At 45.1% G+C, this 22214-nt stretch overlaps 1 protein-coding gene across 1 annotated transcript in view; it reads right to left on the reverse strand.

Moving 5' to 3' along the window:
- Positions 1-22214, reverse strand: part of Frmd4a (FERM domain containing 4A) — a 175627-nt gene that overhangs the window by 22527 nt on the left and 130886 nt on the right. Inside the window, 2 exon segments of the mRNA XM_059263573.1 lie at positions 3504-3637; positions 17389-17530. Coding sequence (XP_059119556.1) covers positions 3504-3637; positions 17389-17530 — 276 coding nt within the window.

The following is a 22214-nucleotide window of genomic DNA, read 5'->3' on the forward strand; positions in this document are numbered from 1 at the left end:
AGCACCTACATGTTGGCTCACAACCATCTGTAATGAGATCTGGTGCCCTCTTCTGTATACATAATAAATAAATAAATCTTAAAACAAAACAAAAAACCCCTAACTTTTATGTGAGAGTTTTAGTTAAAAAAACAAAAAACAAACAAACCAAAAAAACTTTGAACAGAGGATTTATATATGTATATATATGCATATATATTTTATATATATATATATAAATTTGATATATACATATCAAAGAAATTCTGGAACTCTGTCATGGGCACAATGATAGTGAGCAGATGATAGATTCAACAGTGACCCTGGCCAGCATAGACGATCTCAAGGATCGCTCAGAATTAGAAGGCTGGGCAGGAGTGTGCTACATCTGACTTGAATAAGGATCGGTTTAAGTCTGCAGCTAACCCACACTGTGGAAGCCAGATAGAACGGCAAGAAGTCACCACCCGACACTAGAAGAGGACGGAGACATCACTCTGTGCATTCAGCAGGCACATCTCAGCAAATGCGAGCTTTGGCTATGTGGCCCTCAGTCAATGCAGATGCCACAGGATGCCACAAGGGGGGCTGTGACAAGGAAGAGCTCAGAAGTGTCCTCTTGAAACTTGTCACCCACATAGAGAGCTTTTGTGTTCTGCAGCCCAGGCCTGAGTGCCCACAGCAGGAAAAGTCAACTCACAGGAAGGGCCCCCACCCCCCAAGCCCTTCTTCCCGTGCTGTGGCTGGCTGACTACACCAGCATGCATGTCTATGTGGTACGTGTGTGCACAAGCAACCCCCGCCTGGCCTCTTCTGTGTTCACAGCACTAGATATGGTTCCTTGGACCTTTTTTCCTTACGTAGGCATTTTAGAATTTAAGAACAGGATGGCCCCCGTTTGGATGGCTGCCTCTGCAATATTCTCTCTTAAAAAAAAAAAAAAAAGGTTCAAGTGTTTCTCAGATTCTCATATGTTTATTCTGTGATTTCTTACCTGCTCCCTGCTTAGGCCTTCTACAAATAACAACCTGCTAAGATTGTTATTTTAACATATATAAATAACAAACTGTCAGGACTTCCTGTTCTGAAACGTATAAAAAGGCAGAGAGAGGTTGTTAACATTGCCATGGATTTGTACCTCTAAAGTGTCTGTGGTTTCAGTCTATATTTTTAAAACGAGGCTACTGATTTTCCACCATCTGCCTGAAAGTACCCAGGTCAAGGTCTCCATTCTCCAGATATTCAATCTGATTTCATAGGTAACCAGAGCCCCATGGTGGGGAAGTAATTTAACACATGGCTGCGGGCCCTCTTGCTGTAGAACACCAGAGCTCCCATACTGCCTCACTCTAGCTGCTCCCCTCCCAAGGGGTCAAAGGGCACTTCCTGCTACTTGAGCCTGGAGGGTCTATGAGCAGAGAGTTAGCAGAGGGCCTCCGAGGCCCCTTTATCTCACCTGTGTCCAGAGACTCGGGTGGAAATAAACATATGTGCACAAAGCCCTGGCTGTGGGTTACTTCTGCCTAAGTTATATTTTCTGTTCTCAAAGTTATAGGAAGTGGGAGTTCTTGTTTTCCTTATATTGAGTTTGTGAAACTTTTATGGTACATGCTGGTCTTGCCTTGACATGTTTCTTACATGCTGTAATGTATATTCTTTGCTTGGTTTAGGAACTTCTTTTATTAAATACAAAACAAGGCTTTACAAATTATAAAAGGCAGACACCAAAACCCATACTTTTTTCTCTCTCTCCTTCAAGCATAGTCTTTATAAAAAATGTTGCTAATATTTACAGTATCACATAGCACATTCCCCCCAGCCAGGCCCATGGCTTTCCTGATTTGCAATGGATTTGTGCTAATGTGGTTCTGCCTTGAGCAAGCTCCGGTTTAAATCAATCCAGACATAATTAAGCCAAGTTGAAATGTAATGTGATCTCACTCTACGGCCCACTGTTTCATTCTTTCTGCTGCAAAGCATTATTATTTGGGGGGAGGGGAATTCACCTCCTGGATTTAGTTAGGGACCTTCTTTATACTTGCCATTCGGAACTGTTTACCCGAGGAGCTTTTGGTCATGGTCTGTGGAGCACAGCCACTTCCAGGAGAGCAACCCCACATTGTGCTCATGTGAGGCACATGCACATGTGTGTGCGTGTGTAACACATGCATGACTGTAGATGGTACACTAAGAAGTGATGTCTACAAGCACTGCTAACAAAGAGTTATGGAATAAACATTAGAAGGGAGGAATGGACATTTCTTTTATTTTTTTATGTCATGTGAACTGGTGTTTTGCCTGCATGTATATCTGTGTGAGGGTGTCAAATCCCTGCAACTGGAGTTACAGACAATTGTGAGCTGCCACGTGGGTGCTGGAAATCAAACCTGGGTCCTCTGGGAGAACAGCCAGTACTCTTAACCGCTGAGCCATCTCTCCAGCCCCCCCTCCCCCAGGAATGAACATTTCAATAAACGTCGAAGTGGATTGTGGGAGCCTCTACAAACTTATTGAAATTGGGACCCATCCTCACCAAAACAGGCTGAAGGAGACATTTTCTGTGTGGGGAGTCGGGGGTGTACACTTGTGATAGGCCTCATGTGGAGGTCACAGGGCAGCCCTGGGGTATCAGCTTTCACCTTCCACCTTGTTTGAGACAAGATCTCTTTTGTCATTTGTCATTGAGTATGCTAGGCTGGTTGCCTCCCATCAGACCATAGAGATACAGGCGTGTTCTACTCAGCCAGGCTTTTAGCTAGGTTCTCAGGATTCAACTGAGGTCCTCACACTTGCTTTATCCCTTGAACCATCTCTCCAGCCCAACGCAACATTGCTTTACATAAAACGTAAATGAATCACTACACTGGGTATGCAGCTCAGTGGAAGGACATTAGTCTAGCATGCAAGAAGCCATAGGTTCAATACCCCATAGCACAAAAATAACAACAACAATAACAACATACCACCACCACCTCCCCACCACCCCCAAACTAGGAAGAGAGTTCATTCTCAAGAGGAAGAACTCTTGAAACAGTAGATCACCAGGTTTAAAGTGACTACTGTGTATCTCAGGTGACATCCTACTGTCTTTGTTGACCTCCGGTGATGCTACATGGTGTCCAAAGACAAACTCAGAAGCAGCAGAAGCTTTCCCAGCAATAACTGAGGCCTAAGCCCCTGCGAAGGAAGACAGCCGTAGGACAAACACAGAATGAGGCCGTGTCCTGTGAGGACATGTCCTGTACACTGTGGTATGCCATGCATGTTTTTGAGATTGTTAAAGTGACTTGTCATTTAGCCTCGGGGCGTGTGTGTGTCATACGTAAGATTCAACTAGTGACTGCTTTAACTGACACTGGTGTTCTCTTGATAGCTTGCTTCTAACAAAGGGTATCACTGGAGGTGAGGGTGTTGCCAGCACTGGGGAGGGAGAGCGCTTGTGTAAGTCTGTACTGTCTCCACCCTGTCTTTTGTCCATACGGAAGATGTATGACATGACAAACAACATAGACTTAATTGCTTACAGCTTCCCGGAGACACAATCTCTTCAGTTCCTCCAGCCTCTGGCGCAGCGTCTCCTCCAGAGCTTCCTGCCTGGATTTCAAGGCAGCCAGCATGTCTTTCTTGGCCGACTGTGAGCTATCTGACTCCTGAGAACCTGTCAATAAACAGCAGGGTTACTAGGCGACTGACAGGGGACACACATCTGGACCGCTAATGAATTCCACTGGAGCTCACGCCGCGGATATGGGATTTACCCCGGGAATCAAGGAGCGTGAAATGAGTCAGGTGTGCAGTAGTGTTCCAAGCATGGGGGGGGGGGGGGGGTTGAATTCCAATACCACATGGGGTATATAGCTACTTAGAGGACTGGCAGGAAAGCTGATGCTCTTGACCAAGAACGCTGTCATTTCTGATTATCTTGAGACATGTCACATACCTGTTTTACTCTCACCAGCCAATTTTAATACATTTTACACAAGGAAGGAGGGGGAGGAAAGTTCAAGTAAATGTTAGTGATTTCAATTCAGGTTTTAAAATTTCTTTTGTCTACTGGAAGATGCTGATTTTTTCTTAGTGCAAAGATAATATCTCTTCATAGTAAAATATCTGAAAATATAGACAGGTATAAAAATAATTGATAAACTAGTCACCCAGAGATAACTCTCATATTATGTATTTTCTTTTGGCCTTTCTCCCAAGGGACACATGCACGCACGCATGTGCGCGCGCGCACACACACACGCACACACACACACACACACACACACACACACACACGTGAACAAATTAGTATTTTGTTTACTATTTTATCTTAGTGCTGTATCCTGAGAAAATTCTCTCCTAATGCAGGGACTATAATATAGAGGGATGCATAGTTTTCAAAAAACTTATACATATTTTCCATGCTTTCCTGGCTAGAATATCTGCATGATGATTCAAACAGCAGGCTGCTAGATACGAAAACTTTTTAGAAGGCAACATTGTGAATCAAACAAAAGAAAAATGAGCTGAAAATGCCAACTGGAGGAATTTAGAGTAGATCAAAAGAATACTTTCAAGGCCGCAGTGTCTGGCTCCTGGGGCAGCTTTCTTGTAAAGTGAGGTTAGTGGCCCTTTCTACCTTGATAGGGTAGGGAAGCATATTGATGTCCTAGAAAAAGCCAGGTTAATGGCTGCACTTCTTCTCACATCCACACTAGCAGAACTATTACAAATAAACAGGTATTACTGAATATGCATCAAGGGGGCTCAGACCATACCACCACCAGCAGCATCCAATCATCTCACATGCCTAGAAAGCTGGGTGTTGGTCTGTAACCTCAGTTTCTCAAGATGCTGAGGCAGGAGGAAGACAAGTTCAAGACCAGCTTGGACTACAGGAAGTCAGTTTAGAGACTTAGATTGACATAGTTAAAGATGACCATCTCTACAGTGGAAAGTGTAACACCTTGCTAGGAACAGCTAGAACTATAAACAAAAAGAGAGGACTACTGTGGACCTGGATCCAGATGTTAATGTTTTACAGATGGTGATTCCACCATGAATTAAACAATATAACACATGCCATCCTAATAAAAATCCCAGCAGGACTTTGTGGCGGTCGGGGTTGGTGGGGTGGTGGTAGTGATGGGAGTTAGGAACTGCATTTCCATAAGAGACAACTAAATGTTTGGATAGTTCAGTGACCAGGCAAAGGGCTGGAGGCTGACTCGATTGGTAAAGATGTCTCAGAATCCCAAGACATTAGAAGACTTCTGTGCCTTTGCACAGAACAATTCTGCAAGACCCAAGCATGGACAAACATGCTATCCTATTCTTCAAGGTCTCTGATCAGGACGCCCATATCCCCTTCATTCTCAATCTCCCACATTCCTATGATCCTAATAAGGAAGAGTTCTCAGTGTCTAAGTACATTTTGACTCTGGCTTAAGCTTTGTTCTCTTCCCTTTCTGGCCCATTTGAGCTTGAAATTGAAGACATCTATCACCATAAGAACAAACCATCTTTATGCATCCCCAGGAGCAAATAAATATTGTCAGTTGTATATAATTAAATTGTATCTCATTTTAGTTAAAAAAAACAACAATAATAATCCATGGCTTGTATATCATTCCGTGATGGAAGCTGCCTGCCGAGTTTTGAATCATGTTGTAACTCTTCCCTGAGTTTTTGACTTCCTATAGTTGCAGGTGTCCAAATGCAATAGCAAACTGCAGCAAACACTTGATCCTTGCTGAGACTCCATTACCTCATGGTTCTAATAGACTGAATCCAGATGTGCCATTCTCAGGTATCACACCACTGGATCTTATTGCAGGCTCCCCCTTTTTACCAGTGGTTCAGGTTTTTCATATCCCTAGGCTCACCACTTTGTGCTTATCAACTCTAAACCCTCTCCAGGCTGTGTCCATCTAATGCAACCTGGAAAAATCATTATGAATCTTAATTGGACCTCTTAGTACTCATCGTCAATCCCATTTGAAGACAGGAAAATTTAATGAGGCATTCTCTGTTCCATCCTCTAAAAAATTAATAAGGATGTAAAATGATACTGGAAGGAAGTCAGACTTTAAAAACAGGCCTGGGGAAAACTCGAGTCCAAAAAGATTAAAGAATTTCTAGCATGAGTGAAAAATTCATCGTTTTCCCGTCACCCCTGCCTAACCTTTCAATAGGAAATGATGATTTATGGAGTCCAATCGAAGAACTCGCAAGGTTCAGAAACAGCAAAACTCACCACAACATTAAATTTTGGGAAGCAAGCATATAATTTGTGAGTGACTAGTCTGCTGTTATAGGATTAGTAAAGATTTGGCCTTGAGTAGCAGGGTTCATTACCACTACCTAAATTATTATTTCTAATAATTAAATCTCAACCCACATAAGATGAGCTAGAGAGCCTTGGCAGGCTCGATGGCTCTTGAGTCTCCTTGCTGTGTGTAGCTGGTATCCCAAATGCTGGCTGGCTCCGCTGCACACCTGGAAATTCCTTTAGGAGGAATACAGTGCCTGGAGACCAGCTCGCACCTCTGCTATTTTGGACACACAAGCTTCTATTTTAATGGTAGCTGGACAACCAGGTAGATGGCAAACATCTGAATTTCATAAAGTCTAAGCCATTTGTTAGATAGGAGGCTATTGAATAGTCACTTGCTCATCTATCTTTTAGCACTATTCCTGGACCAGGTAAATCCTCCACATAGGGGTTGGTTTACCAAAAGTGGTGTAGACTTAGAGAAATCATTGAAATTATCTCCCCCTTTCAATGAAGTACCCACCAAAGGAAAGAACTTCACTCAACAACTCAGGGTAGGGTGAGGACTCCAAAGCTCCATCTATGGAAAGATGCAGTGGCAGGTGGAGGCAGTATCTTCAAAGTAGGTTCCCTAAGCACCAAGACTGCAGATCTGCCTCCGGCACTACTGCAGACCAAGCTGGCAATGTGGTTGAGGACACTCATTGTAGTGGGCCCTCTTGGTCTCCATCCCATATTCTGCAAGCTTAAGGTGGCTCCACATGAACCTGCTGCATTTGGAAAGAGATTCCAGGGCTGTCCTGTCTTGAAGGGAAATCTACTAATTGGAGGCAGGAGAGCTGACGGCTTCTCTGTGTAAGAGCTCGCCTGATCTAAGCCTGTGGCTGTGACCAGTAACTAGGATAGACGGCCACCAACTGGCCCAGTGCCACTGAACAAGCCCATTGACAACCTCTCAAAGAGCACCTGGAGAAGAGGCCCATAGTTCTCTGTGATGCTGAGCAGCCTCCACAAATGAGGCATTCCCTGAATGAGGCTCTTGCCTCTTAAAAGGGATAACGGAAATCAAGGGGCAGAGATGCTCTTTGGGTTGACCACCTCAGGAATGGAAACTGAGTCAGGGGAGAGTCTTGGAGCTCAGGCCAAGGACTCCGGAGTTTCTCAGACTAAAAGTTTAAGACACACCAATAAATGATACTTTACCCTGTTCATCTAGTTTTGTTTGTTTGTAGACAGAGTCTCACTATGTAGACCAGGCTGACCTTGGACTCACAGTGATCACTTGCCTCTGCTTCAAGAGTGCTGAGATTAAAGGTGTGCACCACCACACACAGCTGATAAAAATAATTTCAAGTCTGCATTTGGATTTGCAGAAGTCTGGCACTAAGATTTGTCCATTATCAATTATTTTAACCCATACATATTGCACTTGCAAGACCTCTTCCAGGTCATATGTTAAGCATGTAAAACTGACAAAAACACATAAATCTGTTGACTTTGAAAGGGACAGTGCCTGAGAAGGACATTGGGGTTGTCATCCCATGGCTACCATTGAACAATATAAAGCTTTGAAGTTTCAACCTTTTGAGAACCATCGTAGGCCTATCTATGAAATGACCACCTCACCAATCTTCAAAAAATGCCTCCAAACTTGAAGCACCGATTACCTAACAAACAACTAACTCAGGAGATTCCTTCTCAGCCATTAGCCTTCACCTCTGCAAATGTGATCAAAGAAACTTTAGATACGGTACAACCTTCTTCCTCCTCCTTTTACCACCCAAACCTCTAGGAACAACAAGTATTCCACCATCTCCGATCATTTCACTGCTGCTACTCCTGCCTCCTTGTGGAGGTGGGGGGGGGGGCCCGCGGCGGCGCAGCATGCTTAATTCCCACAAGTGCCTAAAGGCTTTACCTCTTCCTCCAGCAAGAGGCCAAAGCAAATATCTGTGACTCTGGATGCTCAAAAGACCTAAATTGGAGCTGTCCCTAAGATGAAGTAAAAAGATGGATGGATGTGAGTTCGAGGCCAGCCTGGTCTCCAAAGTGAGTTCCAGGAAAGGCGCAAAGCTACACAGAAACCCTGTCTCGAAAAACCAAAAAGATGGATGGAGCATCTTTACTGTACCCAGAAGAGTGAAATTTCAACATTTATACATTGAAAAAACAGTAGCCAAGTGCTGCCTGGGAAGGGATGAAGGAAATAGTGAGTTGTTGTAGTAGGCCAATGAGAAACCGAGGTGAGATGAGTATTTTTGAAAGATAGGGATAATACATGAATGCCCTTTCTGGTGGGTCATCAAGCAACACTCAGATTTACAGGAAAGGCTATTCAGAATAGTCTTTGGATAACAAAGCAGGAGCCTGCAGTCTAGAGGCTTAGGGGTTACCAGGGCTGTGTGTGTGTTTCAGCTGACTCGCTCTGGGATGGTGGGGGGCAGGTTCTAGAACTTCTCTGAGTCTTGGTTTCCTCCCCTATAAACTGGGCAATGAAAACAGGGCTCTTCAAATATTGGGAAGATGAAAAGAGATAATGCTTGGAAGATACTAGAAGAAAACCTAGAACATACTAAAAGTCACATGAATATTAAAAAGGCTTCCTGGCTTTTTATCACGGGTTGGCATCTCCATTTCAGAATGTTCCATGTTGTAAAGAGAGCGCACAGAGTAGACCAGCAAGGAAATGAAGAATGATGTAGGTACAGTTCAGGAAGCTTAGAGGCAGAAGGGAAAGAAAGCGGAGTTTCTTACAGAACCCAGCAGGGGCTTCTTACAGGCTACACCTCATTGTATCCTCCGAGAAACATCTCCCCATTCACAGGGGAGGCTATGGTGGTCTAGGGAAGCAGGGCTGGATTCAAGCTTTGCTCTGTGTGGCCTTTTTTGTCCCGAGAATGGAAACTCCTTGAGGGTGGGAACGTTTCTGTCTCACAGCGAGGATGCCCTGGTACCACCCTGTGAGCTGCATTTCCTTGCATCCACTTCCCCAGCAAGCTCTTTCCACTGTACTGAATACTCTGATCTCAAAATTCAAGAGAAGGCCGAAGGAGAGGAAGCCATTGGGGGTCTTCCGATCTCCCAGTGCAACAACAGTGTTTGGTACTGCCCACTAGAGGAGTTGGAGAGAAGCAAATGGACAAGGATGGAAGATACTGTGGTTGCCAGAGAAGGCACCCACAGCACAGGGGACTGCTGAGGGACTGGCCTGGTTTCTTGGTAATCACTTCTCGTTTTTTGTTGGTTTGTTTGTTTCCTTTTGGGTTTTTTGAGACAGGGTTTTTCTGTATGTCCCTGGTTGTCCTGGAATGTTCTTTGTAGACAAGGCTGGCCTCGAACTCACGGAGATCTGCCTGAGAGTGCTGGGATTAAAGACATGCACTACCACCGCCATCAAATGATTCCCTGAGGATGTTCAACCTCCCTCTGATTGACTGCTGAGAAAACCAACTGTCAGGCAAGCTCTTTAGCAAATCTTAGTGCTTAGCAAGTCTCTACTTGGATGAAAGAAGAGTGTAATACAGCACTTTAACTGTTTATGATCTCATTCCACTCCTAACCCGAAGGATTTGAGTGAACTAGGTGACAGGTGGGACAAAGAGAAGAAGACATATATTGTTTATGTAAATACATTTGGAGACAGGGTCTCTAGCTCAAGCTAGCCTCAAACTCCATATTTATGACTATGATCTTGATCCTCTTGCCTCTGTCTCCCGAGTCCTGGCATTAAAGAGGTGAACGTCACCACACTTAGTTTATATGGTACGGGGATTGAATTTAGGGCTTTAAGTGTGCTAGTGAAGAGCTCCAGCAAGTGAGCGACATCCCCCAGCCCCAGGAAGATATGGCTTGTACAGATATGGTAGATGAAAAATGTTGCTCAAAGAAAGTCATTTTCAGTGGGTACTTGGGGATCTTCGGAGGAAGCCAGTTGACATCACAGATATTACCGTGGACTTGGGACTGATTTTCCATTTTTCAGACTTGTGGCAGCTGTGTATGGAAAGACCACATGTGGAACAGCAGCTGAGCAAGCCGCAGCTCTCTCTTGATGAACATATGGAAGGATCGCCTCACTAAGCTGTGGTGGAGAATTTGTTGCAGTCATTCCAAAGATCCCAAGCCAGTCGGCACCGGATGTGAGTTCGCATCCTGCTGAGGATACACAGGGACCTGTGCATCTGTTTTCACACACAAATGCTGATGACCAGCCCCCCCCCCCCTGAATCCAGAAGGCGGAAGGGGTGCTTTCCTCTTTGGAAGGAGGGGAAATTTAACACAAATAGTACCCCCCGCTTAAGAAATCTGCTGTTGTAAAAGCAAGGAAAGGAAATGACTGTCTGTTTTGGCCTTTGAGGGGGAAAATGAAAAGTTTAAAAAAAAAAAAATGAAGACAGCCAAGTCCCAGCAGATCTGTAGAAGCTGTGAGGAAAAGTTTTGGCAGATACCCAGGAATAAATATGGGGGAAAGGGTTAGGCTCCCCTTTATGATAAAGAGATATTTATTTCCCAAGACAAATCCTCAAGGATGAATTCCTTGCATCAAAGATGTCCTAGGAGACCCTATGGTATAATGCCACATGGGAGATGGCAGGACCAACGTGTTATCTCAGTGGACCGTCTCTGAATTCACTGTCCTTCCCAACATGAACCATGCGTGCTCAGAGAACTTTTCATCAGCCTTGGAGATTTGGAATAGTTTAATTTGGAGAGTAGTGAGATTGAAGTTCTTTAAAAAGCAACCGGGAGTCTTTGGGATGGCTTTGTTCTCTGGGGAGATTCAGTGGCACTTTTTGCCAAAAAGGAAGACTATAAATGCCATTTAAAAGGGGACATGCTCTGGGGCAAGAAGGAGGGAAGGAGGTAAACAGAGAGACAGTCAGTATTTAAAAGTTAATGCATCTGGTAAAATATCTAATTGAAACCATAGCTTGTGAGGAATGCATATGATTTCCATTCCTAGCTCAGGAAGCCAGGGAACTGATCTCGCTGGCTCCAGGGCTGTTGGTCTATTGTAATATGGAGGTTTGGAGATTAATTGCAAATCTCAACGATCCTTATTCTGTGCGCTCAGCAAAGATGGGGACGTTGAACACAGAGTTTGGCTAAGTAGAAACAGAGTGATGTGTCTGGGAGGTTGCAGGGAGATCTCTCTTCCAATGTTTAAAACCTTACCACTGAAAACTGTTCGCTAAGACTATATGGTGTCAGTCTAAGTCCTCTTTAACAGGAAAGTATACCTTTACCAGTAACACCCAAGGGCACAAAATATAGCCCCCAAAGTGACTTTGTCACCCCCACCTTCTACCAAATAGAAGCGGAAGGGGCCACCACTTTTTTTTCCCTCTCAGGCCAGACCTGCTCAGTTGAGCCCAGAAACATCCATTCTGCAGACAGCACTTTTGCAGCCTGCCCAGTTTCACAGTCCAGCATAAACAACCTCTTTGGCAGTGCCTGGGAGGTTGTGCCCAACAGCAGAGCCGAGGTTATGACCAAATTTAAGGCCTCTGGAATGCAGTTCATCTTGGACCTAAAAGGAGAGGCACTACGTAGCTGATAGAAAACTCTACCAGGCCGGAGAAAGATCCAGGAAGGAGACTGACCAAAGAGACAAAAAGAAAAGCACTAAACAAGAAATCCTACATGATTTATACCCGCGCAGAGTCACGCGGTGTGAGCTGGACACAGCTCTAAGCACACGGCGGGTAGGCGCCTCTCCGTGGGGAGAGATGTCAAATCGTTGGCATTGTCATTTTTACACTAGTTATTAATAAACGTCCTTACAATGGAAGGAAGTGGTTGCATTCAGAGAAGGAGAATGTGGGAATTGTTTAATGATGAAGGTGGACCCGTCCCAGGCAAGGCCAGGGTCAGGGTTGAACACAACATGTTTTTCCTAGAATGAAAAGTGTCCGAGCTGTGGCATGATAGCAGAATGCAGGTCTGGGTGTGGCTGTACATTTAAAACCTCAGATCCGTCATCATAGTTGTCATGTTCCTGCTTGATCAAGTGGAAGAAAGAGAGAGAGAGAGAGAGAGAGAGAGAGAGAGAGAGAGAGAGAGAGAGAGAGGAAAGAGAGAGAATGAATATTGGTTTGAGTGGCTAATACAGCAAGTCGTGGGCCCTGCAGAATACTGGGTATTTCCTAAGTGGGCTTGTGCCATTTGTTGTAAACAGCCTGAGAGCAAAATCATCCCCAACTGCGCCTACACTTCCACTGAAGTCCTGACTACAAGAATAGTTGTTGGTTGTTTTTGTTTTGCTACGCCTCCTCCGCCCCCCCCCCCCCCCCCCCCCCCCCCCGCATCCCCGTCCCTCTAACATTTCAAAGAATGGGGGAAGGGGAAGAAACCCTTTGAAGAGCCAGCAGAAGATCTGGGATGGGCCTTCTGTTTTTCTTTCTTGTGGGGTGCTGGGGATTAGACTGAGGGCTTTAGGCAAGTGTTCTGCCCACTGGGCTATGCTTGAGCTCATGTAGAAAGAGAGAAGGTGGGCTGGGGAGAGAGAAAGTACAAGCTTTAAAAACAGCTTGGCTGAATGGATGGTTTGAATTTATGGCTATTCTCTCAAACTGTATTGAACATCTTAACAACTTGTTACTCGAAGCCCAAGTGAACAAAACACCATGGCCAAAGCTGTCTCCAAATTTGGAGGAAATATCTAGGCTGATAAGGGCCACTGTGACTAAGTATCCCGCTTATTCTCTCCCTTTCTGGTGATCCATCAGCAGATTTCCTGGAGCCCTACACGTGTAGATTTTGACCGACACAGACCTGTAGCTCTGGCTTGGATGGGATAGACATCACCCTGTGGGTCTCTACCAGGATATAAGCCTACAGCATCCTCCTGGGAGCCCCTATGTTAAATGTCTTGACCCTAAACTTAATCACAGAACCATGTGCGCTTTTCATTTGGAAATGCTAGTCACCACCTCTCCTGCCCCACTCATACTAATGACTCAGGGCATTGGTGGGCATGGACTTCTGTTTTTTGTAATGGATAACGATAGCATTCCTTTATTTCTTTAGTGTTAGAGGACTTGGATACCAAGAACTGGACTTCCCGGCAATTTTAAAGGCAATTTCCAACAACCTTAAGTAGGAAAACTGCCTTTAAAGTTACTAATAGCTTGGACCTACTTTATTTTGTATCGATATACAATATTCAAACCCTTTTCAGAGAGGCCTATGTGTTTTTAAATGCTGTGTGTATTACCCCCTTCCCTAGTTTTGGCTCGGGCCAGCCCTGCACAGTTGAGTTCAGAAACATCCATTCAGCAGAGGAGATTTTGCTGCACTCAAGGTTCTACAGTCCAATATAAACAAACCTCGGCAGCACTGACTTCTTTGGCAACGCCTGGCATTGGTGGGGAGGGCTGTGCCCAACAGCGGACCCAAATGATCAAAATCAAAGCATAAGCTAGCATCTCTTAGGAGTCAAAATGAATGTTTATATTACGGAAATAGGACAGCATTGTTATATGGTTTGGTTACGCATGATGTTGCGGCACTGGGAAGTGTAGAAGGCAATGAGTAGAAACAATAAGAGTTGGCCACCATTGTCCCAGGGACAATATTGGAAAGGGCTTAGGGGCCAATGCAAGTGACCTCAAAAGGTCTAACACCAGGATGACAAAGAATGTCAGCCTGACAGCAGCATAGAGATGTTCCGTCTGGTTTTAAAGATGCTTGGATGTCATTCCTAATGATCAATGTGGTATCACTTTTACCTTAGAGGTTTGGGGATTCTCAGGAGAACTCTTTGTGAGGCCAGAGACACCACACATTCCAGAAACATGAAGGTTCTTACCACACACAGCAGGTCTTTCTGCTAGTCTCTAAAACTTCTTATTGATACTTTACTGATGCTGGACAATGGAGTAGGAATTTTCTTGTGCTAACTAGGTTCTCAGTGTGCTTTTAAGGAACATTTATTAGACACCACATACTAAGGAGGGTGGGGGGAAACAGTTTATGCAATTGGATGCTGCGTTGTCTCCTCTGTGAATGAACATTAGCGTGGAAGGTCTGTCAAACGCTCACAATAAGACAGAGCTGTCCTGTAACAGCAAGCATGTGAGAACATGTTAGAGACAAGAGGGCAGAAAGAAAAAGGAAGGAGACTAGCCAGCTGCCCCGGTTTTTAGACCAGGGGCTAAATTCCTCCACAGTGGGGCACTAACCTGGTCCGTCATAGGGCTACCAATGGCTTTCCCCAGGTGAGGGCTGCCTCCTCCCAGAGCAAGCAATCATGAGAGGCAGCAGGCAGCAGCCTCCGTGGGAGGGAGGACCAGATCCTTATATCCTAGAAATTCCCTTTGTGCACTGATGGCATGCATCCTGTTCTGGTCCCTCCCTCCATTGTCCCAGCTGTTTTCCTAAGTCGTGAGGGTGGGCGTGGGGGATCCCCAAGGAACCTCAGCTGGCATTCACACACATTTTTCAGGCTCAAACTTGTATGGCCTGGGAGAGGTTGACATGTTCCTTGGTCTCCTCATGTGGCTTTCTCTGTGTTCCATGATTCTTCTTGCTTAGCAACATCAGAAGAGCTGAGTGGCTGAAGCTAGTGACTAGTACGAGCCATAAGTGGCCTCAGCTGCATTTATCAGTTCCTAAGCATCTCACCCAAGAGGACGATGCTTGCACAGTACACATAGGCATGGATTCAGCAGGAAGATTTTCTTGCAATTTATCTTTTAGCCCTTGGATTGGTGATTAATGCCAATCTGATGACAGTATAGAAATGGGTTACATTCTGGTTTTAAAGATGCTTAAATGCCATTCCTGATGGTTATGTGGGGTCAGTCTCACCTTAAAAACTTCATCTACAGCTGCTGATAGGCATCTGCCTTGATGCCCTTAGAGGTTGCCTCAGAGATATGAGGGGCCCAGGAAGATGGACCAGGTCATAGGCTGAAAGTGGAGAAGCCTGAGTTTCATTATATTAAGCCACGTGACCACTTCAGTCTCTTCTTAGCAACAAGAGTGACCTTCAAAACACAGTCCCTGGACCAGCAGCCGCAGAGTGATCTGGGAACTTGGTAGAAACATAAACTCATTCCTGGACTCATGCAGACTTACAGACTCTCGTGGCATGAGGAGAAAACCAATGGTCGTATTGCACTCCTACAACCCTGAGCTGGAAGAATCCAGAGTGGAGCAAGGCTTGATTCTCAGGAACTAGAGGAGGAGGCAGGTAGGATAGATCCAGGCTCTTATCTGAGACTGTTTCACAGGAATTAGGAAAACCACTGCATGCTGTATCTAAGAGACAAACCTGGTGTTGTCTTTGGCTCTGCTCTGCCCATTCAGTGGGAGGCTGGCAGGGGCTATAGCCCTGGATAGATGTTTAGGTTTTGAATGGTCTTGTCTTGATATAAAAAGACATTTTCTACAGTTTTATTTGCAAACTTCTAAGCCTCAGAAGTCATGGCCATTTGGCATACCTTTTGTATGAAACAGCTTTGAAGAATTCTAGGCAGGGGCAGAGTTAGAGTTAAAGTCAACCTTATGGAGGTATGGCAGAGACAGACCCAGCTTTTATGAGCCCGAAGCTTATATAATTTTGACAGTTCATTTAAGACAAGCAATATACAGCGTATTATATAGAGCTCACAAGTGTGTGAATGTATTACTAGGTCTCTGAGAAGTAGGGCCATAGTCTGTCCAACATGAGACCGGAGTTCACACTCTGTCAGCCCCATAGCAAACCCACTTCTCAGGACAGGCCCAGTGTACATACTCCTCTCCTTAGCTCTTTCAGTTTGGACTTCTGACTATGAGTGGACACCACCAGCCCAGAAGCTAACACATGTCAGCTCGTCTTTTTCTTCTGTCTTTCCCTTTTTGGTTGTTACCCTTGTTTGTAGTCACTGTATATAGTTACAGCACTGGCCCTAGACACAGGCAGGAGGTAGAGACATCTTTTCTTTTCCTAGCTCAGAGGCAAGGTAACATGGCTCCTGTCCTAGTTAGCTTTATCTATCAACTTGACATAGCCCAGAGTCATCTGCCTGAGTCTCAAGCACAGGACTGCCCAGATCAGATTGGCCCGTGGTCACGTCTGGTGAGATGGTCTTGACGGATGGTTGATGTGGGAGAGCTCACTCCACTGTGGGTGGTATCATCCCTAGGCAGGTGGGCCTGGGCTGCATAAGAAAGCTAGCTGAATAAGAGCCTGGGAGAGCAAGCCGGTAAACGGTGGTTCTGTGTGGTTTGTTTCAATGCCTGCCTTGAGTTCTTGCTCTGACTGCCCTCAGTGATTGATGGACTGACAGCTGGAAGTGTAAGATGAAATAAACACTTTTGCCCCCTAAATTGTTTTTGGTCATGATGTTTATCACAGCGACAGGAAGCAAGCAAACAGCCACCTAAATTAATCAGGCGTTTAAACACGCAGCTTTGGAAGAGGCATTGACTAGTCACACGTGGCTCATATTCCTGAACAATGGCTGTCTTTTTCTTCCTCAGCCCTCCGTTAACCCATGCCTCTTCTTGTCCTTTGAGCAAATGGCATTCCCACTCTGTAATTCATTCAGGGGCTAGGGGTTGAACCCGGAGCCTTGTGTGAGCTAAGCAAACACTCTACCAATGAAGTAGGTCCTTGACCTCCACTCTTCAAGCCAAAATAATTTTGATTCGGCCCTCCTAATCTTAAATGGTAAAACAACCTGCCTGATGCTCACAGAAATAGACAGTAGAACTAGGTGGTGACAAAGGGTACTCATTCAGCCATCTCTTGTGACAGCAAGCCTCTCCTTGTCTCATTTACCTTTTAAAGCCGCAGATGTCTCCTTGGAAGCAGAATATAGCAACTTGACCCTGACCTTTGTCCTTCCCCAGTACAGCCCCCCTCTTAAGAACACACGAGCAAACCCCACTCTCTGCCTTTGGAGCTGATGTTCCTGATGACAGTTACTGATTACACCAGTCAGCATTCTAGAAATCCCTGTGAGGTACCTGCAGAGACTCGGACAATTTGCCCCATACTGTGAAGTTACATTCATCCCCCTCTGCCCCTTTGGGTATCTTGGGAAACTTCTTAAACCGGAATTTGTCTCCAAAGCTTGGTCTGGACAGCATGGGATGGTGTCCCCTACCTCCCCGGGTGGAAGCCATTCTGTGGAAGGTGTCTCGGGCACAGGCCCTACCTGAGGACAGCAGACTCCCGCTGCTGCCGCTGATGATCTTCCCTTTGCTCCCCATGTTGGCCAGCTTCGAGGTCTTCAGCGTCCCTGTCTCTGTGAGGTCAATGGCGATTTCACTCAGACTTCGTGCTGCATGGATCTTGGACTGGAAAGGAAAGATGCACAGATTAGAGAAGAAACAGAAAACACTCGCTTACTTGGAGTCTTGAAGTCAGGTGGCTCATAAGCTACACAAACCGGAATTCACAGCCCAGGATTCCACAGGCTATAGAGCAGAGTGCAAAGAGTGTGTGATCTTTGCAGTTTATATTCTGGGAAAAGTATTTAATCTTATTGTGTCTTATTATGCCCAAATATAAACCAGGGAAGTAACTACCGACCACAGAAAGGTGAGCTGGAGTTGAAAGAGACAAGCTGTGTGTAGGACATCCCCTTCCCTCTCTCTAATCCCTCCCCTCCTCTCCTTTCTTCTCTGCTTGACAGAGACTACCTGGGCCAAAAAGCAAGTTCAAAGCCAGCTTGAACAATTTAGTGAGGGATCCATTTTTTTTATTTGGTTTTTTGAGACAGGGTTTCTCTGTATAGTTTTGGTTCCTGTCCTGGATCTTGCTCTGTAGACCAGGCTGGCTTCCAACTCACAGAGATCCACCTGGTTCTGCCTCCCGAGTGCTGGGATTAAAGGCGAGCGCCACTGCCACCCGCTTGAGGGATCCATTCTTAACATAAAAAGTAGAATAAGTAGGTATATCTCAATGGTAGATCACTTCTCTGGTATGTATAAGATCCTGGGTTCAACCCCTAGTACCCCCCCAGTACACAGACACAGACACACAAACACACACACACACACACACACACACACACACACATACATACATACATAGTTGTGACTATACTCATTTTATGCTTAAACAAAGAGGAGAAAAAAATTTTAGCTTTATGAATGACAGATGAGATTTGTGGAACAAATTCATGAACTGTCAATAAATTTAGATGTTATTAAATATCTTCAGTTATTACCTGTGTGACCAGCGAAAGTTTAGATGACGAATTACTGGCATCCTACATCTGCAAAGACTATACACAGACAGAAACCTCTGGGACACTCAGTTCCCACCAATAGCATCTGGCTGGAGATTTGCTTCAATTTTTCATTGATTAAATCTATGAAAGCTCCAAAATCTTCATATCAGAGTTCAAACTCCAGTCCACTTTGTGTGCAGATCAACTGACCTCGTTGGGCTTATAGTTACAGAGGTGAGGAGAATCTCAGAACGGTTTTGTTCTGTGTTTACAATTCCATCTCTAAAAGTGATTGCTTCTTCGGTAAGGTTACCTGCATTATTTAGTGACACCTTTGGTAATGTGGAAATGTGCTGTATTTTCTTCCTATAGACATTATTTGGCATTTTGCAATTTGTTGCTATTGTTTTTAAATCAATTTTTTAATCGTCTCATAAGCATCATGAAAACACTACAAATGTTACTCTAAGCACACACTGGCTCTCTGTGGTGGAGTTGGGTGAGCTCCATGGGTTGCTGCTACAGGAGAGGAAGTCTTTCCACACCCACAAGGTTCCAGACAGATGCTGACAGCTTTGGAGAGGCCTGCACACCACGGTCCCCTCTTCCTGACTTACAGGCTTCCTCCTTTGCCCAGGGGCTGTTATTTGTCCCACAAAGACTATTTGGACCCTTCAGGCCTTGCCCTTCCTCTGGCCTCAGATGTTGTTGCCTGTGCTGATGAACGACAGTGACTTCCGGCCCCGCGTACTTTCCTCCTCTTAACAAATGAGCGTCTCTGGCCAGAAGAAACACGGAGACTTTTGCTTTTGTTTTGTTCACCTGATGTGAACTGTCTTCCTCCTCCTCTCCTCCTACCATTGGAACTTTGACTTGGGTCTCCTTCCCAACCCCCTCTTTCTTCTTTACGTACAGCACCAGGTCGGCTTCCTCAGGTTGGCTTCCTCAGGTTAGGGCCCCCATGTTCATAAACAAACCCAGCTGCCAGGCCTGGCAGCCTTTGGCTGCCACAGGAAGCAGGAAGGGCTTTCTATTTCATGTGGACTCTACATATCTACAGCACCCATCTGGCTGTGCTTTATCCTTCAGGCAAACAGGGTGCACACAATCCATTACTTCCTCTTTCTACGCTGCATTTGACCAAGTCCTGCATTTTTATAGAAGAAGCCCACACTTAAATGGCTACAGAGCCCAGAACTCATCGAACCCACATAACACAGTGGCTAGGGCCTGGAGTTCCTCCTCATCAGTCACTGTTAGACTTTGACTCTTGACCTCTCTGATCCCCAGATGCCTGCTTGTAACATGGGGATCTTAAAGCTCACATCACAGAGTTGGGATGAGGACCATGGTGAATACTGTGTGTCAAGGCCACTGCAATAGGAGTAGGGCATAATTTAGGACCTGGATGTAATTTGTGAATGACGTTAGATTGATGGCTCTACTTGGCTTTGTAAAGATCCCATTAATCACATGGAAAACCTGTCCTCAAAGGAGCCCCCCCCCCCCCTGCTTAGACATCAACCCCAGAGGCAGAAAACCAAACTACAAAAGCAGGAACAACAGATAGCCTTTTTCTAATGTACTCTAGATTCTAGTAACTTTAAGAACTTTCTGGAATGGGCCTATCACAATAACCCAACAGATTGCTTGTGGGATGAGAACCAGTAAAAAAAATACAATGAACAGTCCCAGGAGATTCTCTTCTTGCAATGTTAGGTCTCTGGGCCAGCCCCAGAGTCCCTAAACATCTCAAATGACCACTCGGTGTCAGTATGGATGTTCTGTGAGCAAGCCTAAATTGCTGTATCATGCTGTTGATTTTAGAAGGAATAAATAGATTGGACGAGGAAAGGAGAAAAAAAAGAGAATAAGGAGGAAAGATGTCTGCATTGGGGCTAACTCTAGAAAGCACCACTCTAAGGTCAGAGGAAAAGCATCCATTAGTTCCTCTAAACAATGGGAGCTTTCCAATACCTGCCCCTGAAGTTTGAAAGTCACTCTTTGGCTCCAGGATGCAGAGGTTACTGAATCCTTTTGACAGCACTGCTGAACTTTTTAGTAACAGCGGATATAAATGATCAGTTACAGTGGATGTCTGCAGAGCTTCCTACTCAGTGAACTGCAGAGAACCAGCTTCCCTCCACTCTGTGATGGTGCAAGTTTTCCTTCGTGTACATGTTTGAGGAGCTGATGGAGGAAGAGGAAGCGGGAGGAAGGGAGGGGGCAAATGGGGAGAGAGGAGACAGGGAGAGAGGGGATACTTCTCTTTCTTCCCTCCCTCCCTCCCCTCCTCCTCTTCCTCCTCCTCCTTTCTTCTTCTTCTTCTTCTTCTTCTTCTTCTTCTTCTTCTTCTTCTTCTTCTTCTTCTTCTTCTTCTTCTTCTTCTCTCTCTCTCTCTCTCTCTCTCTCTCTCTCTCTCTCTCTCTCTCTCTCTCTCTCTCTTCTTTCATACAGGGTTTCTCTGTGTAGCTCTGCCTGTCCTGGAACTCACTCTGTAGACCAGGCTGGCCTCAAACTCGGAGATCTGCCTGCTTCTGCCTCCCGAGTGCTGGGATTAAAGGTGTGTGCCACCACTGGGAGGCTTTCTTAAATGATTTGCACAATGACCGGGAGGTTCTCTGGGTGCCAGGGAGGAGGCACATGAGCTGTCTTGGCTCCTGCTCTCGCTGACTCAAACCGCTAGACTGGACTTGTTTCTCTGGGCTTAATAAACATCACTTGGGAGGCCTGAACTGTGTGTGCTGGGAGCACTTCAGAGAAAGGAATGGTTGGCATGGCCCCATACAGTAGAATGTGAAGGCCTGCCAGGATGCCAGCCCACACTGGCTGTCCAGAAATATGTGAAGCTCTCTATCCTAAGCTTGTTGACAATCACTGCAGAGTCCATGCTGCCCACCAAAGATGGGTCATATGACATCCCAGAAATGAACTGTGCTGTAATGTAATTCCAACTCAGTCTTTTACCAGCTCAGCTTTAAAGTGGGGTCTTCTCAGATAGTTTGAACTTGACTCAGCATTGAAGAGGGGAATATGTTAACTTAGCCATGATGTTAATAAAATACAAATTTCCTAAAGCAGTTTCACAAACACCATGTCATTTCAGCAAGTACAAATCTGGGTCAGGAAGTTCCTTTTCTGTTCTCCAAATGGGGAAAGCAAAGGGCATGTGATAAGACGCCTACCCAAGGTCACAGAGCTGGGAAATAGTTGTCCAACATCCAGACAGGGGAACCTGGTCTTCGCTTGTCTGTAATGTTAAAGAATTGGCTCCTAATCCTAGGTCTGAGGACAAGTTCAGTGGTGGAACACTTGCTTAGGAATAATGTCCCAGGTTCAATTCCTAGTACCACAAGAAGACAAACTTTTTTTTTCTTTTCCTGACACGTATCTAGGCCTCCGGGACATATGCAGCCATGCAAAGATCCCTGGGTAAAATTCTATTCCCCTTGGGAATTTGGCTTGTTTTTTTTTTTGTCCTTCAGAATTACTAAGAAGGACAGCTAAGAGCTTCCTCATGCTTTTGGGCTTTGGTTTTTGCCTCTTCTTTCTGTTCTCTCTCTTTCTTTTTTTTTTTTTTTGAGGCAGAGTCTCATTAAGTAAGTTGCCTTGGCTAGCCTGGAACTCTCTATATAGATTAGGCTAGCCCTGAAGTAACACTCTCCCTGTATTTGCCACTTAAGAGCTAGAATTACAGGTATGGGCCACCTGCCACCTCCCGTAGCTGGGTTTCTCTCTCTCTCTCTCTCTCTCTCTCTCTCTCTCTCTCTTTTAAACAATTTATTTGTTTGTTTGTTTGTTTTTAT

Source organism: Peromyscus eremicus, chromosome 5 (genome assembly GCF_949786415.1).
Source record: "Peromyscus eremicus chromosome 5, PerEre_H2_v1, whole genome shotgun sequence".
Lineage (NCBI taxonomy): Eukaryota > Metazoa > Chordata > Mammalia > Rodentia > Cricetidae > Peromyscus > Peromyscus eremicus.